This window comes from Melospiza georgiana, chromosome 2 (genome assembly GCF_028018845.1).
Source record: "Melospiza georgiana isolate bMelGeo1 chromosome 2, bMelGeo1.pri, whole genome shotgun sequence".
Lineage (NCBI taxonomy): Eukaryota > Metazoa > Chordata > Aves > Passeriformes > Passerellidae > Melospiza > Melospiza georgiana.
In genome coordinates, this window is record NC_080431.1 from 85,031,088 (window position 1) to 85,055,313 (window position 24,226).

The 24,226-nt window shown below is 43.9% G+C and overlaps 1 protein-coding gene across 1 annotated transcript in view; it reads right to left on the minus strand.

Moving 5' to 3' along the window:
• GAP43 (growth associated protein 43) overlaps positions 1-24,226 on the minus strand; it is a 52,186-nt gene that overhangs the window by 14,487 nt on the left and 13,473 nt on the right. Inside the window, exon 2 of the mRNA XM_058045311.1 lies at positions 7,315-7,942. Within this exon, the coding sequence (XP_057901294.1) occupies positions 7,315-7,942 (628 nt within the window). The remainder of the gene's footprint in view (positions 1-7,314; positions 7,943-24,226) is intronic.

The window sequence follows — 24,226 nt, forward strand, 5'->3', positions numbered from 1 at the left end:
GGACTCTTCTTCAAAGAACAGCAAAGCACACAATAGCAGTACTCTCCAGCATTTGGGTTTCCAACATACATTATTTTTAATATCTCGTCTATTTTCTGCCTGAAAGATATCCAGAGAGGAAAGGTAGGAAATGAGGAAGCCCTTCTTTAAATCAAGCTTGCAGCATGAGTGTAGTCTTGAGAAATACTGTGTCTAGAAACCTGTTCAAATTGAGCTTGTGTAATATGGTCTTTCACAGGTCTATTGGAGGTCCAGCACTGGAGGTGGAAACTATCCCACAGAGCTGATGCCAGTGGCTTGACTTGTAAGCCTTCTGTCACTGCTTACATTTTCCTTGGTTCTCTTGGCCACTGCCCAGGCTCACAGAACATCATATGGCTAAATAAAATATTTCAGTAGCGTCTTTACAAAAAGAGTCATTGCAGTCAACTGTGCTCTTACAGTAGCTGTCTGCAAAAAAGGAAAGAGACTGGTGTATGCAAGGACTGGGATGAGGAACAAAACAGAAGAAATAATGCCCTTTGGAAAGGTGTAAAAAGTTACAGCTTTTTTTGGACTAATGTGAAGACTATCTGTCATTCCATCTCATAAAATAGATTTGCAGATTTGAAGGGAGTGCAGAGAAAAGCAACAGAGCTCCTAAAAAGCATGGGAATAATGTAATGTCAAAAGCACTGCTTGTGTTTTCTTCAGGAAGGAGATGAACAGCAAGGGCTATGAGACTATGCCCTCTGTGCATAAATGCATACTGTATGATGCTATTTACCATAATCAAAGGCATGAAGTAGGACTATCACAAGCTTTTGCTGTTTCTGTGACATAGCACAAGTACAGAAAGATATTTAAGGCAATGGTGGCCAATTTGTCACTGAACTTTATGGCCATTGTACAGCTGGTTGGAGTTGAGAAAGCTGTTGATACTTAATCAGATATTTTGTGTGCATACACAGACACACATATATGCCATACAACACCACAGTTATATTTAGTATCAAAAGAGAGAATACATCATGCTTTACCTGTTAAACCAGGTCTTAGACAGTAGAAGACAGGGATGAGTCCCAACAGCAGAGAAGCAGTTTACCCTGGATCTGCCCACAGCAGTGCTTTATGCTGGCCACAGACAACAGTGCAATAAATGGATGTTAGCTCTGACCTAGATTGGCAATTTCTGTGTTCCTCTACCAGTTATTTGCATGGATCCTTGTCAGTGCAACTTCACCTTGCCAGAGTCCATGAAATTTCCACAGAGATTGGAAGTGATCACTGCACTTACATCGATAATCCAGTATTAATGCACCTATTAAATAGCTCTTGAGGAATGTCTAACTAATCTGACTGTGCTGACCCGGTGAACTTTGCAAATCCTTTTCCTCTGCATATGGCAGTCATCTGTACCACAGAGTCAGTATTTCTACTTTTGAGTTTCAGCTCCCTGGAGCTGTAAATCCCAGCTGACATTCTGCAAGTTCATATGTATCTGAAAAGTCCAGCCTACTTGATCCTAGTGTAAAGAGATGACACTGGCAGTGGTGCAGAGCACTTCTAGCATCTACAGCAGTCATCAGTTAAATTTCACTGTCTATCTGTCCAGACTGTCCACAGGTCTGCTATTTGAGCCTTTCTCAGTAGAAATTTTGTTTTTCATTTATGACAGAAAGCTTTCTTCCCATGGAGCATATTCTGAAGATGATCTGAATGCAGATGCAGTGGGACACTGTGGAAAACATCATAATGAGAGTTATTTAGAGCAAAATCTAGGTGGAGTTTGACCACTGCTCTTGGCTGTAGAGAGCCATGTGTTAGCATGAGTGACTATTGTACAACATGGCACACACTGTGACACTAGCAGGCACTGCCCTAAACATTGTCACCTGTATGTGTGGTTTGGAAGAGCAACAGCTGTAGCTGCCAACCAGAAGGGGTGAAAGATTGCTGTCACCTTTCCTGTAATTTGCAGCCTTCATAAAATAAGCAGTGACTCCAGTAACCAGCCTTGAGTGTCCATGCAGTCCTTACCGAGGTTCCAGAAAAACTGGTACCTCTTAGGTATGAAGGAGTGGTTACCTTGCTCTCCTTAAGGGGCCTTTTCCAGAGCTGGCTCACACCAACAGGGAGGCACAGTAAATATGCTTAATGTCACCTATGATTTCATTAAAAAAGGTCAAGCACTGCTTTTCCACTGGCCCACTAGTGCAGTTCCCACCTCTACAGGGCAAACTGCACCTCATTAGGAACAGCAGACCTGAGGCTTACAAGGGACAAGAGACAATATTGCACTGCAATAGAGGAGGAAATTCTGCACCTTTATCAGGTTATGTGTAAGAAAATTGTGACATTCCAACCTGCCCCTCACATGGATGTTTGCACCACTGCAAACCCAGCTATGAAAGAGGCAATGTTTATACCCATGTAGACACAATGCAAAGAATAAAATTTCAGAGCAACTGGGAACTAGACACAGACTTCATACTTCAGCATGTGTCAGGTAATCTAAACTGCATTTATATAGTCTTTACTTTGTTGCTGGAGTAGCACTACACAAAAAAAAAAAAAAAAAAAAAAAAAAAAAAAAAAAAAAAAAACACTGCCATGGTTGCTTAGAGTTGCTCCCTTTGGGGCAGTCATGGAAAGACTGTTGTATTTGCGTTGCTTTCCTTGGCTACCAGGTGTAGCAGCAGAGATAAGCTCCCCTGAACAGGAATGGCTGGGAGGTTGTTCTGCCTCATGCCAGCTACTTGTGAGCCAAAGCTGAGATTCCAAGCCACACAGCTGCAGTCCTCTCTCATAGTGCAGGTTGCACATTCTGGCTGCTACAAGACAACAGACAGACTCCCTTTCCAAATCTTTATACAGCCAGTGCTCCCAAAGTGCAGCAAGTATTGTCCTTCCATCAATATGGGGATTGAACTGAAAACAAAGAACTGATTCAACTGTGAACCATGAAAAAGGATCCACAGGGACTTGCTCTCTCTGAGGAAGTGAAGGGAAGATGGTGCCTCCCAGTGCTCCTTCCTTGCAGGATACAGGGCCCTGAGGGAACTGCTAGCCCACTTACATGCAAAGCGCTTGTCACCTGGCTGTTTTTTCATTTCAGCTGTGAAGCTGCTCCATTGTAAAGCTATTTCATGAAGCAGGAAAAGCATTCTTCACTTCCCAACAAAAGAAAATTCGTTTGTTTCCTGAGGCACAATTTACTCTTTCACGTTTCTGGGCTTTGTAGTCTTACCTGACAATCTGGGAGTGCTTTGATGTGAGAGCCAACCCAATTTGGAGGTGAGACTTGAAAACTTGTGAAAAGTACAAATCAAATCTAACACTGTGTTACATTCACCTCCTCTCCTCCCTGGGAGGACATCATAGCTCCTCTTCTTCCGTGGTCTGCTGTGCTGGATGCTGATCTCATTTCACAGCTGCACTACCAGACTCTTTCCAGTAACCTTCATGGAGACACTCTGGATTTAAGCCAATGCAACCACGACTAGAACGAGTCTCACTTCCTCATCCATATGCAATGTATAAGATCCCCCCATCACTTTTGGATTCGGTCCTGTTGAGTAGGCTGGCATCTGAGGGAGCCTATTTAAGCATCATACCAACACGAAAGAGCTAAAAGCTGGATCATAAGAAGAAAACCTATAAATCTAACTCTTGACAAGGATGCTCAGATGTCAAGACAACTTGTTGGCATTCCTGCCATCCACCAAAAATCATGAAGAGGTTTGAGAGATCATCCTTCTTACATCAATCCTTCAATGCCACTGAAAAAAGCCCACTGACTAATTTCATGCCTTACCCACGTTGGAATCCATCTCATTCTTACTTTTACATACACTGAGGATGTAGGCAGTAGGAACTGCCCTACTGTATGACTGGGAATGCCTGGAGTCCCAGAACAACCACCATTGGATACAGGACAGTTGTTTGAAGTTGTTTTCTAGGCCATTACCAAAAGACAGATAGAGCATGTAGAACTGAATAACAAGGAGAAAGGTGAGGACTGTAAGGGGAATTACTGACTGGTACAAAAACTCCCCACTCCAGAAATATTAAGCATTAAAAATTGTGCAGTGCTCTTTATCAGGTTAGGTATTGCTTTCCCCACACCCTATCTGTTTCTGCCCTGCCCTTAGATAAAGGCAAAAATCCCTCCTGGGTATGAATTAAATGCCCTTGCCTTTTGCTTTGCTTGCACCAGGGAAGGTATCAACAGATAGCATGATACAGCCATTGTAGTAAAATTCAAGGCAGATGAGCATCACCACCCCAAGGCAGCACGGTCGGCATGCCTCAGGGTAGTAGCAGCCAAGCATGCCATGGCAACCAGCCAACTGGTGACACTGGCCAGGAGCCAATTCGATTTATGTTTGGCAGCCTGACACTGCACACTTCTGTGCCAGTCTTCGATCGCAGAAATGATAAGAGGTGACCTTTGAAGGCCAAGGGGACAGATGAAGCTGAAAGAGGATCTGTCCCTGGGCTGGAGGATCACCAAAGTGGCAGATGTCCCCTCTTTCATGAATGACCATCACAGTCACACCAGCAACCACCAGTGCTGTGTTGGCCAGGGAAAGGCTGGGAGAAAGGTTGAGACCTGGCAAATGTGTTTAAGTCTATGGAAAGAGTAAGTAACAAGAGAGACAGAGAGCTTTAAAGATATGAGAGACTAATAGGAGGAAGATGGTAAAAAGAAAACACAGGCTTTCTGTCAGGAAAAATTTCCTCTCTGTGGAGAATTTTGTCCTGTGATGATGCTCTTCAGAGGAATATTCTGTGTTGCAGAGCACAGCCTGGAATCCTCAGAGAGATGTACAAGGAGACCTATTTAATCTTTTTTGCATTTCTTTCTTGGATGACTCTGGGGTCACTTAGCCAGCTGTTCAGGTTTGTGACTGGAAGGCTGATATAATACTGGAATAGGAATTCAAGAAAAATCTATATTCATTAACATTTTAAAGAGGCTATCAGCTTGACTCTGGCCACACACCTTCCATGTTTGCTTTCTGCAAACATTGCTAAGCTTGAGTGTTACTGCATGCATACTGAATAAGTATAAATGGATGCACATAATGGTCTTGAACACTCAATCACTGAAAACTCATTTTTAAATATATATTTGATTGTAGATTTTCTAGCTTCCTCTGTTGGCTAGATGTTTACATAAGTGATAGTATCACGTGCAAATGCATATTAAATTGTGCATTTTAAATGGCCACTTCAAATGATGTGTCCATGAATGGTTGGCCAGTTTAAACAATGTTAGGACCAACAAGAGCATGGGGAGGATATCTGAAAATGATTCAGAATATTATGTGGAAATAAACTATTTTTCCATGAGTTCCACTATTTTTTAAAAAAGTCAAAATAAATGAAAATTAAAATCAAATAGCTTGCTACTATAAATGTCCTACCTCCCTCCATTAGAGCAGATTAATCTAAATAAAAATGGAATGTCAATTCAAAGCAGAATCATTATAGCTTAGGAAAAAGGCATCCCAGGTATTAAATAACAGGGAATTAGCATTCATTATCCTGTGTACAGAGGGCCCCAAAACACTGATTCACACTGCCCTATTCTTGCCATTGATGTTTATACCTTTGCCCAAGTATAAAACCAACACAAGTACAGCATGCAACATAGCAACTTACTTTTCACTAATCACTAAATACATTTCTGTTGCCACCTAACTCATCATATAAAGTAAGAACAAAGGACTGGAGACTTGGACAAGAAGAAGCAAACCTAGACAATTCAATTTCAAGGCTAATTTCTAGAAACTTCTAAATAAGGAGAAGTAAAACCAGCAACCCTTTGTAGTTATGTACAATCAATTCAGACTCATGGTCTTGAAGGCTGCTCCCCTTGCTTATCTCTCAAATCACAAATTAGTTCCTTTCCCAGTATTTGTCTTTTTGTATATCTGTTCTTCCCTATCTGTCCACGTTTGCTGAGTAGGAATAGACTTGTCTGAAGCCCCAGGTTAGCTACAAAGCTTGGAAGCCTAATTGGAGAGTGGGAGGTGCAATTTGTGGAAGAGTAGTGGTCCAAATGAAATTATGGAGAAACACCTGTAAGTACAAGACTGGGTGCTGAGGCTCTCTAGAATTTACATCAGGCTGTTTATGACCATCAAGGTGCTATGCAACATTTTTCCCCAACAAGCTAATGAATGCAGGCAGCCCTCTACACCAGAATAGTTAATGAATGTGGAGGCCAGTTTTGCTTGGTACTGCCTCTGAACTGAGTTTCATGCAGAGCCTACCTCCAATGTTATCTTTTCTTTTTTTGTTTATGTTCTATTTCTTTGATAAAATAAGAAAGATCAAGAACAAGAGAGAAGAATATCCTCAGATCTTTGATTCATTTTCTACTCAGCTCAGGATCACAATTTATAATAAATTCTTCTTTATGGCTTGTAAGTGTTATAGGTTTGTCAAAAAATGTCCACTTTTGCCTCTCAAAACTCTTCAACCCTTCCTAGGGGAACTGGTTAAGCAGACTTGCACTTGGTCAACATTCAGGAATTGCAAACATCTCCTAGAGTGACTTCGCCTCTCTAGAGGACTTCATCTCCTAGGGGACTTCTTCCTCTCTTCTCCCCTCACTTACTGAGCTGTCGGGCCCTTAATCTTTCCTTTCCCTATCTGATTCTCTTGCTACCCCTGTCTGAATTAGCTGACACGTCTAAAAGCTTGATGCAAGCTTGCATGGCATGGGGCACTCCAAGTGGAATGCAGTAGAAACCCTACGAGTGTGAATGAAACTATGAGCACTGCTGATGTGGTTGCACTAAGAATCTCATCCATACAGATGGAAGCAGATGGAAGAAAGACCCTTTTGACTCCATGACCATCCCACCAGCAAGGGCTCCTGCAGTATGAGAGAGCTTTTGTGAGATTTTCAGCTAAAGTTGGAAGATTCCAATGACCTGGCCAAGTTGCCCCACTGGAGCTGTCTGTGCTAGTGTGACTGAAAAGGTTCATCACTATTCTTAGCATATGCAGAGCTAGGGGAGTTCTCCCTCCATGCCTCCCAGCTGGCAGACACTCTCCTGCCACCATGGGAAAAAGGGCTGATGGCACTTCCATCTAGAGGAACAGGAACCTCAGCAGGAGCTGCAGTATTTCCAAAAGCTGACTGGAAGCAAGAAAGAGGGTGTTAAGCAAGAAATTCATCTCCCTCACCCCAAAACACTAGCAAGGGGATTCCCTCGTTAACTCTTAATCTAGTCCCCACACCAGCTCTTGCTCCCGGGAGATTGAGGGAGGTATCCACTTCTGGAAAGGCCCATTCCCTAGCGAGGCACCACTCACCTGTCTTCTCTTCGGTTTGGCTGCTCTCCACTGTCTCCATTTGGGGTTGCGCTGTTGCCTTGGCAGTAGCATCCTCTGCGGCAGGGGTGGTGGTGGCAGTGGTGTCAGCAGCAGGCACGTCGGCTTGTTTAGGCTCCTCTTTGTCTTGGGCTTCGTCAGCCTTCAAGGACGGCGAGTTATCAGTGGAAGCTTTAGTGGCACTTTCCCTTTCGGGGGCAGCGGCAGCAGCGGTTTTTTCCTCTGAGGAGGCAGCGGGAGTGGCAGCCTGTGGGGCTGGCTGCTCTGAGCCCGTGTCGGCGGCTCCGTCTCCTTTTTTCTCCTCCGCTGGCGCGCTGCTGTCTTTGCTGCCCTCCTCCTTCTGGGCACTGTCAGCGGCGCCTGCCTCTGTGGCAGCAGGAGCCTCGCTTTCTTTGTTCTCGGCCGCTCCGCCGGCAGGGCCTTCCTCCTTCTTGTCGGCGACATCAGTCTCAGATGCTGGGGCATCTCCCTTCTTCTCTCCCTTGAGCTTTTTCCTCGTTATGTGTCCGCGGAAGCTGGCCTGGATTTTGGTGGCTGCCTTATGAGCTTTATCTTCTGGTTTGATGCCATCTTGCTCGATCTTTTGGTCTCCGTCCTCATTTTTTTCAACCTTTGAAGAAGAACAAGGGAGGAGGGCAGAGGAGAAAAGAGGGAGATAAGTTAAGATTTCTACAGGTGTAGCAGATGCTCTAATTTTATTGAGAATATCACACTTTCCTCTCCTTCTAACCAGTGAAAAGTTTCAAAACAGCCTTTCCATTTGGTATGGGTTTGGAGCCAGGTGGCCCTAATTTCATCCTCAGGCTGGACCAACATAGGTCTCCAGCCAAACTTCCACCCAGAGGTTTGTAATAGAAATTTAAAGCACCTCATCATCTCTGTCAGCAGTGCTGAGACCATCTTGGCTGTGTGGAAAGGCTTTCACCAGCTGGCTTGTCTCTATTCCCATGATTTATTTTCCCATTCATTTTGAAATATACCAATTTTTTTCCCCTACTCATTTTCAAAAAACTCTCCTGAGGCAGATTTTCACAGTCCTTCCAAATCCACCTCTGCTTTCAAGTTGATGTTTCTTTTTAATGACACCTTGTTTTGCAGGTGTGTGACTCTAATGACACCAAGTGCTTTGTCTGTTATAGCTTTTTGGCTGGGATTGCCAGCAGAGAATGGGATTGCTGCTCGCCCCGCTGCAGCTCCATGCTGTCAGACACACAGGGATATTCACAGGATGTACTCCTCACAAACGCCCTGCCTGCAAGTGCTCCAAGCGCTCTGCCTTTGCTCTCCACTCGAGGTTTCACTGAAGGATTAATGGGCAGATTATTATCACTCTTTCCAATTTCAGCTGACTATTATTATTTCTGCAACTATTGGGGGGAATTCAGCCTTACAACAAAGAACAGGCACTCCCTGTGTTTTTTAGACTTAAATTGTGCATTAAAGTCTTAAATGGGACCAAAACAGAGCCTGTGCCTCACGCTGGTCTGCTGCAGAGAGATAATGCTCAGCTTATAAACCTTCACTGAATCTACAGGACAGACCATGCTTCCCCCCAATAATTTAGCAGGCCTTGGGCAAGTAACAGCTCAGCAGCATATTGATGAAAGGACACTGTTCTATTAATAGTCCCATTGGGAAGCATTCAAAAGACCTACTTGGAAGCACAGCCACTGGCCTCTTTGCTGTCTGCACCTGGTTTCCATCACTGGCTCAGGTCACAAAACAAAGAAAATAAGCTAACTGGGAAAGACAGAAGCATTTACTCCTGTGTGGGAAGTGGGAATTACTCCTTTGGCCATTGCAACTGGGATGTGCCATCTGGGGAAAGGCTCCAGACCAGAAGAGAGAGGGAACAACCTATAAACACATTCAGGAAAAGAGTGGCAGGAAGAAGGGAGAAGAAGCCACTGCAATGTGCAAGTGTGCCACTGAAAACATCATGACTGTAGAGAGGGGGAAAGAAGAGTGGCCACAGCAGCAGCAATTCCTGGGAAACAGACTGGAAGTGATCATTTCCACAGCACAAGACAGGGCCAAGCACACATGGGAGTGATGCTCAGCCAGGGAACAAATCTGGTGTCCACTGCCATGCCAGAGGTGGTACTCCTTTATGTCCCCCTGGGTCCCCAGTGAGCACAAATTCCTCACCCTAGCATTGGTGCCCAACACTCCTTAAGTGGGTATGGTGGCCAAGGAGTGAGCATCCCCAAATCATCAAGGAAAAGAGCCTCCCTACACAGCTGTGCAGGGATGTGGATGGGCCTGTACACAGCAGGAAGTGAGATGGGAGGGGCACAGGATGCTTATGTAGGCTTATGTAGGAATGAATATGTAAATGGATTAATACACAGAATTCTGATCAAGGAGTTTTTCCGCTCCTGACCATGTTCAGGGACAAAATGGCTGTTGCACCAATCACAAGGGTGAGCATTATGTCTACAGTTCCCCAAGTGTATTAAATGACACAGAATGGAAAGTGGGCTTTTCGTGTTTGTCTCAGCTTGTCAGAGAGCAGGTGATGGTTACATGCAAAGACAATACAGGCACCAGCATACTGCAACCATTTGTGTGTTGTGCAAAGCTAGCTCAACACTGTCATTCAGCATCTGGGTAAGCTTTTCAGCCTACTTCAGCACAAGGAGGTGGAACCAAATTGGAAGCATGCTTAAACCAGCCAGATAGTGCAGAGCTCCACACAGGCTCATCCATCCTGTTCTTTAGACAAGTTTTGCATCTTGCAGTAAATCCTGTGTTGCTGTGGCAACCTAACTCCTAATACCTGAACTAGCTGGTTTAAGGAGATCTTGGATATGCCAGCATTACACCGTAGCCACAGCAACATGAAAATAGACTGATACTCCTTCAGAGAACTGTAGGACACTTAAATGCTGTAGCTTTGACTCCTTCTCCCCAAGGACTGAGGCTAGTCTCAAACAGCAGCAAGACTGCGAGACTGGAAAGACAGTTTAGACACAGCTATGAGGCCTTAAGGGTCCAGTCCAGTCCCCACACCTGATTCCTGTGAAACCTTTAGTGAATGTGGCAGAATTGTTAATCTCTGGACTGAAGGGAGATCTCTCTTGCCCCTGGCCTTGTTGCTCTTACATCCCACATACTTCCTACACCAACCCAAACAGCTATTACAGGTCGTGGACTGCTGCATGCCTGACTTTCTGACTCCAGAGGAGATGCTCTGTTACCCAGGCTATGCAGCCCTGTAAAAGTCTATCTCCTTCCCCTGCTAGCCAGAGCCCAGGGCACAGTGAGGCACACGGGTGGCCCTGTATCCCTGTCAGCCCCTGACCTGGCAGGGGATGGGAGAGCACTTCTCTCCAGGGACATCAGACCAAACCTCCCACCTGCACCTTTTAGCAGAGCTAAAAGGCTCCTTTGCTATTCCAGTGACATCATTGTCCTCTTCTCCCAGTTGGGATGACATCCAACTGAGTCCTTGCCAGATCCCAAGTTGTGCAACTGCAAAATGTATTTCCACTACGGTGCTTTCAGCATAATTTCAGATACAAAAGATAAGAAACATGAGACTGGGGAAGAGGTGGAGTTCAAGATCCTGGATGAAAGAAATGTACTAATGGTTTGTCTTTGCCAATTGTGGCCCTCAGGAATCCTGTTTCAATTCAGTCCTTCCCCAGTAAAGCATCCCAGGCATTTGAAATTACTTTTTTTCAGGCTACTGCCCTGCAGCTACTACTAGGGTAGGACACGGTATCCATAAAGTATGTGTGTCATGTTGTGTAACAATGGGTTGGGTGAGAAACAGGTTGTTCAGGGGGAAACTTCTGTTCACACACAAAAAAAGCCCCAAGGGTGTTTCATCTGTGGATTATGTGCACAGCAGATAAACCTTAATTAAGGAAGCGCTCAAAAATAACCTGTATACAGCAGAAGCTCCTGGAAAGCAATTTGTCTTCCTTGGAAAGCTAAAAGGGTGAGTCAGCCCTGCCAGGATGCATTCAAAACCATCTCAGTGGAAAACAAGAAATCTGTCTGTCTTATCTATCTCCCAAGCATTCATGACATCTTGTCTGTAGTATTGTGGTTAGAATAAAGTGACTCTTATTACTAGTGTTTGCATGGAATCTAGAGTTCTCAGCCAGGAACCAGGTATGGTAGGGATAGCTTTCAGATATTAGTATTCCATCACCTCCCTCCCCTTCATTTTCACATCTATTTGTAGAGTAAACTCATACTAATGCTTAATACTGATATATTCATGATACTGTTAGGGTACATGCAATGTATTACCATTTTACACAGAGCAACTGTCCTCGGTTTCATTTAGTTTTAAATAAATCATAGATCCTGTAAAGGCAAAATGGTATCACTGAGGCAGGTCGATGAAGAGCTAAATGGATCTATAAAAGGACATAGTCAAACATGTCCATTTTTTTCATTTAGACCATCCTCGCATGCCCAATGAAGCCACTGTGCAAAGCTCTGCCTTTATGAAGCACACATTTATGTCTCCATCTACACAGCCCACAGCATCTTTCCAGTCCTAGAGGGATGATCCTCTCACCATCCCCATCTGCTTGTCTGCCACACCTCCAGGTTTCTAGGACATCCCTTGCCATGCAGACTGTTCCTGTAAGTGAGAATTTCCTTGCTATCATGTACGTGAGAGAGTAGGAGATAAGAAAATGTTAAATCACAGATAGGGCAGAGGTTAGTTCTCAGGTACCAGGAATGTAGAAATTTCCTGGAGCATGACAAGAAGATTTCTAATCTCTGATCGCTTTTACACCTTCCATCTCTAACCTCACAGCTTATTGGGGGGGAAGTGGGGGCGGTGTCAAATTATGGCAAAAAATTAAGGAAGTATTACCATAACCTCCAGACCCTTTTAAATGTCTCCTGTGCTGGTGTTTCAGGAAAGGAGACATGGAGAACCTAGGTGTTTTCTAGATGTTCCACATGTTTGCAGCCACATATAGGCAAAGAAATGAGAGGACTGAATGCTTTGGTCCTTGCTTGCTGTTAGTCCACTTGTCTCTCATGGTGTACCTCATTGCCTTTCCTTGGAAAAAATAATCACATTGTTTTGTGTTCTGAATGCTGGGATGAAGAGACCAAGAAAGAACTTACTGTTTCACTGAAAGGTGTTTGAATGCTACACAGCTTCCTCTGCTTCTCTCTCTAGCTCTCCTTTTCCTGGTGTTTTCTCTGCCCTCCAATATATAGCATGTATCAATCTCCTTAACCTGCATCCTAGCATCAGGTTGCTTTATGCTATAGCTATGCTACATGTTCAGCCTGGTATCCTGCTTCTTTCTTTCCTTAGTTAGGAGCTCCTCTTCAACATGACACCAAATCCCAGAGCCCTTTGATACATGTGGCCATCTCCCAGTATTTTGAAAACGGTGTGCTGGGAGCCCAGATTTAGGATTTACACACCTTTCACCAGTCAAGGCATCAATACTGGCCAGAGCCTGGACATCCATAGGACCTTTGAAACTTATCAATAGCACACTTTACCCATTTTACCCAAGGGAAATACAGTATCTGATTATTATTGGGAAAAACAAAACAAAACAAAACAAACAATTGTGTTCTTAACGCAAAGGAGTAAGGGCCCAAAGTCATTCTTTTCTCATGACACCTGTGCTAAAGTACATGTGGAAACCTTTCTTTCAGTTATTTAGGTGAACTAGTGCTGAATCACCCAAGCACCTGAGCTATTTGTGGGGTTAAGATGCATCTCAGCCCATGCTCTGTTCTTGACTAGAACACAATGTATGTTCTTACTGATGTTACTCAAGGCCACTTGGGCCTAGACTCACAAAGAAATTTAGGCATCCAACTCCCAGTGATTTCCCAGGATGAGTCACCTCAGTGTTTTTCATGGGCCTGGCTCCCCATGACCTGATTTGTCTCAGAGACAGCATTTAAGGAGCAGAATGTATTAAAAAAACCAACCAGCTGTCTCCCCAGAAGGAGCATAGCGTGGACACGTGAAAGGGAGAAAAGGCTTTCACGCTTTGGGAAGTGAGGGAGCAATTTAGCACACAGAACAGCTTTCTTAAACCCAGTTAAATGGTGTGAAGACACCTGGCTAGAGGATGGCACCTGTCAGCACAACCTGTCTTCAAGGCGAGGAAACAAACAGAGTTCCTTTATTCTCCCAGGATGACTATGGTGATGGTGGGTAAAACACCCTCGAGAAAGAAAAGGTTAATTCATCCCTCAGAAGGCCTATGCAGGATTGTTCCCCAGGGTATAACTGGCAGGGTTTCAGCTCTCCAGTTTCAAATCCTCTAACAATGGAGTTTCTACCCTTTCCTCTACAAGATCCTCCCATATGTAGGAAAATTCCCCTCTATTTTATGGTGCCTATATTAAAATAAGATGACAAGCAGGCCAGATGGATGGATGTTATTCACTCATGTACAGTGACTGCAAAGAGAAGTAGAAGACAACCAAAGCTAGACCTATTCAGATATTTCTAGTGAGCCTTCTCAATAAATCCATACTCTCCTCACCTGTTTCATGACTCTCCCTTCTGTTTGTCACCCTATTTCTCTTAAGCTGGTGGTCAACCACAGTGTCCTCTACCACCCTGAAGCTCCAAAAGCTCCAGCAGATAAATGGAAAAAGGCACTCACCACTGCTTATGTTGCCTTTGCAGGCTGGGTGAAAGAAAGCAGAGCCTTGCCCCTGAAGGGGAAACAAAGTGGATGATGTTCAGGATGATGTTCATGGCTCTGGAGCAGAGAAGCTCACAGGGGAAAACATTTGCCTTGGATCTGGTCTAGGCTCTATGGAGCACTTTGGTGGTTGTGGGGCACAGGCTGCACTCACTCATCTTTCAATTTAAAGGACCCAGAATGTCAGAGACAGGACTGGGCTGGAACTTGAGGAGGTGACGCTTTTATAGTTCATGCCAAGGGTGTGTGTATACCCTGGGGTGTGCCACTCCAGGGCACAAGGTCTGTGGGGACTGTGTCAAAGGTCTTGAGTGATCGGCACAATCAACATCTGTGCTCTTGTTTGAGGTTAGATCCTGGTGATCCTGTACTGTCAGTTGTGTCTAGTCTCCTTTTTGGAGGGAAATACTTGTGTCACTGCAGAAGGAACCAGTCAGCAGGCATTCAAACCAAGGGATCAAAGCCTAGAAAGGAAGCAGGAAGGTATCCAAGCTGACAGTGTAACTCTACTACCAAAATAGTAGATTGAAGAAATTCAGCAGAAGGACCAGGTAGTAAATTTCCCTTGAACTATGATTTGATTAGAAAAGTCCATTCAAAGAACAGATTATTTTTGATGCAGATGTGCTCAGATAGAAATGCAAGTTTGCATGTCATTGGACTAAAGAGAAATTTTACCTTTTTAAGCTCAGACTATGTGGTTTGTTTGGTTGGGTTTGGGCAGTTTGGGCAAGGATGGTTGCTGCTATGTGGACTATTTTGAAGTAGCACCTTCAGACTCTGAATCCATATCTGCTGACCATGAGTGGGTAATGAAACCCAGAATTGTCAATGTCTCTGCCTCCCTACCTTTTGTCTCCCAGTCTCTTTTTTCCCCTTTTTTTAGATTTGGACCCCACAAAATTTTTTAGGGAATTGTTATATAGCCTCCGGTGGCTCAGAGTGCCTGCCCCTATGAGAGCTGGACACATTTGCTTCTGATCTAGCTGCACACAGGGCACAGAGGCTAATTTCCTGCTCAGACTTGCTCCCCTGAGATCTTGGGCAGACAGCTGCTGAGATTCCCCAGAGTCCAGGCTTACACAAGGTCTACAGAATGACCTCCAGAGTAAGCAGAAGCTTATGTCCTGCTGCTACCTCATTCCCTCCATGGCAACACAGGGCATCCCATCCTTCAGGCGTGTCGACAGCACTCAGCTTTGTGTTGTCTGCAAATATGCTGATGGTGCACTTGATCCCACTGTCTCTGTCACTGAGGAAGACATTAAATAGCACTGGTCCCCATATAGACCCCTAAAGGTCACCACTTGTCATCAGTGTCTACAGGGGCTTCAAGCTGTTGACGCTACCCTCTGGAGGTAACTGTCCAACCAATTCCTCACCCACCATCAAATCAATCTCTCCAGTTTAGAGAGAAGGATGTCATTGGGGACCATGTTAAAGGCCTTGCAGAAGTCCAAATGGTGACATCTGTCTCACTGGAGTAGTCACTCCATCACAGAAAACCACTAGGTTAGTCAGGTGGGACTTGCCCTTTGTGGCACCACCACTGCTTTATACTGAGCACCTGCATGAAGAAGAAAAGATGTTTCTTCTCCTGAACTGCAGCTATAGCTGGAGTGAAACCGTGTGGCTGCCACCTGTGCCTTCAGTCACACACAGCAATTAAACTTCAGGAGGGACAAAGGTGTGTATCCCAGATGAAATTACAGAGTGAGATGAAGAAAGCAAAAACAGAATTTTTGATCGGGATCTAGCAAGGCCAGTAAAGTAAGTACTGCTTTTCTAACTGTTCCATTAACCTGTTGGTCAGAACTTTGCCTTTTGTTTTTCCAGTCTTGAAAGAGAGCCTAGCCCCAAGCGTCACCTTTAGCCAACAGCTTCCCCATTCCCTGAGGAGCACCATACAACCTTTCGAATAATCAGAGTTGCTCTTAGCAAAACCCAAAAAACCAGAGTTGCAGATCTACACAATTTGATAAACTGGCTTTAAAATATCTCTGCCTAAGATATCCTCACCCATAGCCTCTTCAGCTTTAGTTCCAAATAGAGCAATCCCACAACCCTGCTGCAGAGCTGAGCTCCACATGTATCATGACATTGTATCCCCAAGGTGCAGCAATCCATTGTGAAGGTTTCTACCGATCAGTATAGACTCTACCTCCTCACTGGGGCAGCTGGCTTTTTGTCAGCTACTGGTTGTGATGCACTCAACAGATCTCACTGGCATGGCCTCTCCTTAACCAGCCAGGAGTAGCCCTACTGGCTCTACTTCTTCCTCCATGGGATTTCCTGACCCTGTTAACACCAGCCTCAGTTTCACTAGGACAGGATATCAGCCTAACTGCTGGAAGGCAGAGAATGAGAGTGTTGAGTCTAGAGCTGATCTTCATGGAAGCTCAGTTTATTGACTGGTGTTGTGGATCTTCATGCCCATAGGAACTTGACTGACCCAGAGATTGCCCTTATGCATCCCCTGCCTTGCCCTGGCCTTTGTCTCCACCGACTTTTACTTCAGTGGCACTGGTGTTGACATTTGCCCCACAGATCTTCCACAAGGTTTCTGATAAGACTGTTGTGACAGCCTGTGTATGAATTCACCACAAGCAGTGAGTAAGACATGGACCTGTCTCATGTATCTGAATTCTTCACAGCCACTCTAGGTCTTGGATGCCAGGGACCTTACAGAAAACCTGATGTGAAATTATCTTTGGCATACATTTACTGTTCATTTCTCATACATGTTTAAAGTAAAAGCAGAGAAGGAGAGATATCCATATCTCCTCCCTGCTTAGGCACTACTGCAGATGAGAAAAGGAAGAGTTAGATCTACTTTTAAGATGCCAAATAGAGGAGACAGGTCACTGGTCCCACTATGAGCTCTTATATACTGCTGACTTGCAGAAAAGTGTGAGAAGACCCAGATCTACTTTTTCTATTCTTCTATTCCAACTTATTAACTGATTAACCATTGTACAGTAATCTTATTGTCCAGTCCAGTACCAAAAGCAAAGTCAGATGATGAAAGTGGAGTTTCATTTCATTGATTCCAGAGACATTTTGCTAGGGATAATTTTTACACGATCTCTGTGGTCCACTGCTCCAAACAACTTACAAATGGAGACATTGTTAAGTTCCAGAAGGACTCTGAACATAATTAAATTAGTATTTTTAGTGCTGCAAGAACCTTAAATGGATGATGTGTAGCTCAGTAAAGCATTGTACAATATTTAAGCCATGCTCTTATCTACTTCCTCCTGTCAGTGCAGGATGAGAACATTCTTAAGGGGGGCTTTTCAGGTCTGCCAGAACCTGAAAAGGTCTCCAGAGGGGACGTGTATGACACAGCTTCTTTCACACAAGCATCTGGGCTTGACTGCCTGAGACCATGCCCAGTTTGTGTAACTCCAGTGCTTCCCAAGGTCTGTAAAACTGATCAAGCAGGTCTCTGATTGCAGCTGTCACTCCTGAGTGCCACAGTCCCAAGGGCATAATATCGTGCCACACCCCTCTCCTGTCTCCCCTCTTCAGCTGGGTTGTCACCAGAGTACAGGCATGGTTTTGACTGGGAAGATCCTGAACACAAGACTCAGCAACCCCAGGGCTTAGTCACTTCTTCTAGACCCTGGCACTGAGCTATGGGAAATGCCCATGTGGCTTTGAGCCATTTTGTTTCCTCCTTTGCTCCTTTACTGTATTCAACCCTATTGAAAAGGAGGGAGGGGGAGGCAAGCCTGCAGTGCCTGCTCCAAAAACCCCTTTGTGGACCCTGCTATTTTAGTGCTATAAAGACCCCCGGCCAAAGGGAACATGTTGAATAGATGTGCTAGGGAAAAAGCCCTTGGAAAAAGTCTTTGGATCCACCACTTATAAGGGCTAGTATATCACAGGCACATTTAAATAGTCATCCAGATCTTCTAGTCTTCCTGCTGCAAGACAACTGATATTTATTTCCATTTTTTTCACTGCCTGGGCTTCCCATTTTAAAGTTGTTTTTAAAAAAGGGCTTCAATGAGTATTTAGTATCTGGTGGTAAGGTCTCCTAGTTTGTTTTTTTTTTATCCTTCAGTCAGAAAGCATGTCAGTAGCCTCAAAGAACTGCATATCATGATGTCTCTTCCCCAGGCACACAGTTCAGATGACTCTGCAACTGGTGCATCAGTAGCAGAACTGTACTCTACACCCAGAAACCCCTGGAGCTCAGCCTGTGGGGGGCTTTTTACTCAGAGGCCCCCGGGCACAGAAGCTGAGGGAAAGGGGATCCTGGTAAGGACTCCTAGGATGGCTGGGCAGGCAGAGTGCACAGAGCTACTTCCACGTCTTTCTGCTCTGATGCAGGTGGGATATGGAATGAGGGTTTTTATCCTAGGAAGGACTTATGATAGGAACCTTCTTCCCTCAGGAACCCATGCAAAGCCAGACAGAAAGCACTGGGAAGCTTGAACAATTGATCTAACACCAGAAAATGGAGTGTTTCCTCTTCTCTCAGTAAGAGCCAGTTCACACTGAGTGGCTTTGTCACACACTAAAGAAGAAACAACTGAAAATCTCCAGGGTCCTGTAGACCCTCCCTGTACAGGGCAGCATGACTGATTTTGTTCATCCACCCTGCAGGACGGTGTGGTTTTTACCAGTCTTTGGACATTTGCCCCAGAAAACGACACTCTGGGTTCCTGTGGCAGTTTATTCCTTCAGTGAACTAAATAATTCCTCCCAGCATTTCAGCCAGCCCCTGCATCTTGTCCATGCCAACATTAGTTTGTTTCTGCTTTCTTAGTAACACTCCTTCATGTGTCAATAGCTCTCAGTTGTCATACCAGCTCCTTTGTCAGATCACTCCTCCTAGCCCTCTTAAACCCTAACCAGAGATCTTACTTGATTACTGAATTTACATTTGTTCTACTTAGAAATTACTAAAATGTCTCCCCAGCTTTAATGAATAATGAAACACTATACTTACAAAAATAGTAATTAGCAATATAGCTCAAAATAAATCAATGTGTGGATCAGACTCCCAAAGGCAGAAGGAAAAGCTGCAGCCATTAAAATAGGTGGAGCTGAAAATAGCTAAGCACTTGGGGAAAAAGAAATGGAAAAAAAGCTTAAAGGAACTTATGAATGGCCGTGTCCTATAGATAATTAGCAATCCACACAGGTTGGGATTGCTAACACTGTCCTGAATCTCACAGCTCCATTTCCTGTCAGTTCCCTTCAAATACCATTCAGCACATTTAGGAGTTTTCTAAGGATGTGAAGAAGCTGGAGCAGCCAAGAAAAGTAAGAGGAAATAGAAGAATGTCAAACCCTCATCAGTGGTTGTCCAAGAGTTTCCAGCAGAGCTCCTATCATTCTTCCTTGCGGATAAAGGAAGAGGTGCTCACACTAAGAAAAACCAAATGTATAAGGATTTATAACACTCATAACCATTATTATTTCCACATCCTTGGGATGGATATCCCTTGTGGTGCTGGAAAGGAAGCAATGAAACAAGCAATGGGAGACAAGACAATGGGAGTGTGTTGAAAGGGCAATGGGAGCACACTGATTTACAGAGGAAAACCAATTCAGATACTACAACAGCCAGCTTATATTCCCCTAACACCACCTAAATATAGTGTTATTTTTTGGTAGAAAGTCATTATTCTGCTTCTTCAGGAAGCCACAGAATAAGGCTGGTTCTTGCCAGATCAATTTATTGACCCTTTCACAATAAAAATACCAAATTGCTCATAAGACACATCTTTGGAGTCAAACAACTCATAGATCTGCTTAAACAGCCCATATTATGGCATGGAAATGTCTATATTACATGGCCAGGTCATGTCACTTCTTGTACTATACTTTTCATACTAACCAGTCCCTCTGTCAGGAAAATAGAAACAATGCAAAAATCATGCAAATTCCATCACAGTGAATGATTATCTATCTAAAATTTTAGCCCAGGAGTGTAGTGGTTTCTTTTTTTTTTTTTTTTTTTTTTTTTTTTTTTTTTTTTTTTTTTTTTTTTTTTTTTATTTCTTACTTTTCTTTTTTGCTAACTCTTTCTTTTCCTTCTTTCCCAGTCAAGGGGAGGAAATTATATGGTACAACTATCACCAACTGCATGTCTAAACATACACATATGTATAAACATAGTGAAGTAAGTGAGCAAATTGCAACGAATATACTGCCTGAAGTCAGTCTGCATAACGCATTCATTAAATCCTACTGAAATTAAATCAGAAATTAATCCTAAATAAAGAATACTTTCAAACAGATTAAATTTTAAAAGATTCATTTGATCCTTTCCAGAAAGAATGAGTTATGAATGTACAACACTTGCTGTACTCTCTTAAACCAGCCATTAAGTTTTCGGAATCTGCCTGATCCTTAGAATATCTGAGGAAACTCATGTAGGATTGCACCTTCTGGGGCTTTCAGGTGACTAACACTTTGATTTCAGTGCAAAGCAGAGAAAAAAGTTTCTATAAGTAATTTCCTTTGGTAGAAGAAGCAATTATTTTGAAGCCTGAAGAAAATATAACACATTCCCCCAAGATGCCTGCTTTACAGATTGTACTCTCACAGAACTTTACCACAAATAATTAACATTTTAGTATATATTCCTATGCTTTAGCTCTAGTGGTTCCCTATAAATTTGATTCAAAGAAGAATTAAAGGGCCAGGTTTTTAGGAAGGAATGGTGAGATCTTAACAAATGCCTCATTGCCTTAATCCTTTTGAAACCAGTGCAAATTAGGCACCAAGGCTCTCTGAAAATCCTGCTAGGCTCCTGCCTATATAAATCTTATTTGTTAGGGCAGTTCTGTAAATTACCTAATACCACCCTTCCACTGTTTGGAAAAAGGCTTGTAAATATCTGCTGTGAGATTGAAAAGTAAAACAAAGTAGCTTAAAGAAGACTTAAAGCCTTAGTAGGAAATCTGGATCTTTGGAGCTTAGGAAACTCGGGGGTATAAAGGGATTACACTGAAATCCTGGTCCTAGTTTTTGCAGTTGGAAGTTGAAAGTTAAAACGCAGGAGGGAAAAGTTTGGCAAAGCAAAGCAGAGGATCCTAGGGTTAGGGCAGCTAACAGATGGCTGTCCTACACTCTGCCCCACCTTTGCTCCTGATTCCTCTGTTATCCTGGCCTGTGCTTTTCGTGCGGTCATTCCAAGTGACAAGTTTTGCATCTCTGAGTAGCTGACTTCAGACACCTTGAGTCTGATTTGGAGCAGTGCCGAGCACTCAGAGCTGCAGCTGACAGTAATGGGAGATGTTTTCTGATATGTGCAACTGAAAACAAAAACTATGAATAAAGGTCAGGCCCTCTGTTTCTGAAATTCTGGACATAAAACTAGGGCATCCTGATGACCAAACTCTTCATGCCTCAGCTATCCACCTGCAAAAATGTAGTAAAAATACTCAGTTATCTCATGTGGGTGTGGCAAAGATTTACTAAGTGATATCAGGGATGTGCTCAGAATCACAAGACAGCTCAGGAGAAAATTAGTATTTCTGATTTCAGAGCAAGGTTTGAATACTATTAAGCAAAGTTGTGGGGGTCACACACTGACTTATTTGAGAATTCAAAATATTGAATAACTGCTCAATAAGTGAGCACTGTCTATTCTGTGACCTGAATGTGGTGAGAATCCCTGAAAAGAAAAATGTGTTCCTGTCATTAGAAGTGTACTGAAATGCATTCACAAGAGAAGACCATAAACAGAAGGCAGAAACAAGCAGTGGCCCCCCAGGGTGCCAGCATCCAACGTGGGATGGGATGAGGCAGGGTGCCCAGCTGAGTCCCAGAGCTGGTAGGAAGCTGGTGGCCTCAGAAGCCACCGAGGGTTTCCTCCCACATGGAGATATGGATGAAAAAGCACTTGTAACATCTGTAGTGTGCTGTCAGGAATACAACATATCTTCATAACCTCAAGCTGCACCAGGGGAGGTTCAGGTTTGACAGGAGGAGGAATTTCTTCACAGAAAGGGATGCCATGCATTGGAATGAGCTGTCCAGAGACATGGTGGAATCACCAACCCTGGAGGTGATCAAGAAGTGACTGAATGTGGCACTCAGTGACATGGTTTAGTTGACAAGGTGCTGATCAGACAAAGGTTGGACTCCACAATCTTAAAGGTCCTTTCCAACTTAAATGATTCTGTGATTCCATTGTGGGAGTTATATGTCAATCACTCAGTATCTGCCTCTGGGTCCAAAGCCACAAGTTGTCCATCCTTGAATTAGGTGAAATCAGTGAATCAGTGAAAAATGAAGGTTTTTTCTTAGCAAAAAATGAATTAATAGAAAGTACATCTTATCTAGCAATTTAATGAATGCACAATTACTGCATCAGGGAAAAGCCCCCGAAAGATTTAATCATTTAATATGTACAAAAAAAGCTACTGAACAGAGAATTACTTTGTTCAAAGGATCAGCTATATCCTTGCCTAGTTTTTGTCAGCTCTGTAGCTACCCTGGAACATCAGAGCTGGAACAGCAGGGCTGCTGCAGGGCAGAAGCACAGGGCGTTGATAGAAATGGAGCAAAGGAAAGGCAGAAATCCTGTTTAGCACTTTCCATGCTCTGTATAACTGAGCACTATTTCACTGCCACTGGCAGTAAAGTGACCTTCTGTTTACACCACAGTACTTGAAGCTTGTGGTTTTTAAAAAAACTGTGCCTATCTCCAATTCTGATTAACTTCTCCAGGCATTTCTGTGCTGCTCAGCTTTCACAAATGGATTTCCAAACAGCAGAACTGCTTGGTATGGTACCCCTCAGAGGTACTCAGCATCCTCTGATGTCTGCTGCACCTGACAGCAAGAGTTTGGAGGCAAGTATCCAAGAGAAGTTAAAAAATTACAGGTTGGGGATATCAGCATCGATGATATCATACTGCATGAAGCTAAGAGAAAATGAATCATATGTGAAAGATGGAACTGAGTGAATGTAATAAGGCAGAGTAACAAGAAGCACATTTTGCCCTCTGCAGGGACAGTTGAGAACCATGGAAGAGAAGCAAGCAAGCCCTGCCAGTGGGGCCACTTACTGCACTTCGGTGAGATGGGAAGGCTGACCTTAGCTTGGTAAGGCCCCTTCAGTTCCAGGGCAGGTACTTAAAAGTTACATGTTATCTGCTGTGCTCAGTGCTTCTCCTCCTAGAGGGATAAGAAGCCAGCGAAGTTCCACGATCACAGACACTTCCAACAAGTCTATCTCCTGATGTAGTCCAATGCCTTTTCTGCTACCCCCTCCATTTGTGTGCTGTAGCAGTAGCAGTGCACATTTCCACAAGTGTTACAGCAAGGTTAGCCTAAAATCCCATCTGCTTTGGGAATAGTAGGGACTATAAAATCCCCACCATCTCACAAAAGCTAACACAAGGTGTACATTTTCACTGCCTTCCCGGCAAATATGGGTAAGGTTTGGCCCAGAGAGACAACCACATTTACACTTGGCAACATGGTCTATTTCTTCCCTACACCGACAGCCTCTCCACTTCCACTCTTAAGTGGTAGGGAACAGCAGCCTTCAGACCTGCAAGCAAGGCCTTCTCTTTTGGCCACCTACACTGCCTCCATGAAATATCTCTTCTGATCACTCTGTCTTGACTGACAGCTCTGCACCAGTGCTCTGTGCACCCCTTGGAGAAGTAACTTTCTTCTAGAGATAATTCATGGACACAGAGGCTTAGGAGGCAACACAACAGCTCAGCAGCAGCTAGCATATATGGGCATGGTAGGAAAAAATCTCCACCTATGCCTGACCAGAAAATTGTGTCTCATCTTACAAACCAGATATCTGAGAAAGGCAATACAAGTATTCATAGTCTCCACAACAGCAACACCATATTCAGATTTGGAGAAGGCTCTCATCAATAAAAGTGTATGATAGTGTACCACCAAGGTTGTTGCCTCTTCTCAGGCTCCCTGTTAAGTGCAGGTTGAAGGCTCTGATCTCTTTCTTGGGTGCATCCTGGTGTGGAGCTTATGATCCAGACCCTATTGTGAGCACAACCTCCCCACCTGGATATCCTCCAGGGCAACAACCCACAACTTCATAAGCACAGCACAAGCTCAAAATACAGGACCTATGGCAGCATGGACCTGCTTGCTTCCACTACTGCAGGGTCAGCTCTTCCTTATGAGACCCTTCCAGAGTGTCTCATAGGCAAATACATGTTCCACCCACAGACACAACAAAAAAACCCAACCAAACAAACAAACAAAACAGACTGGCAAATA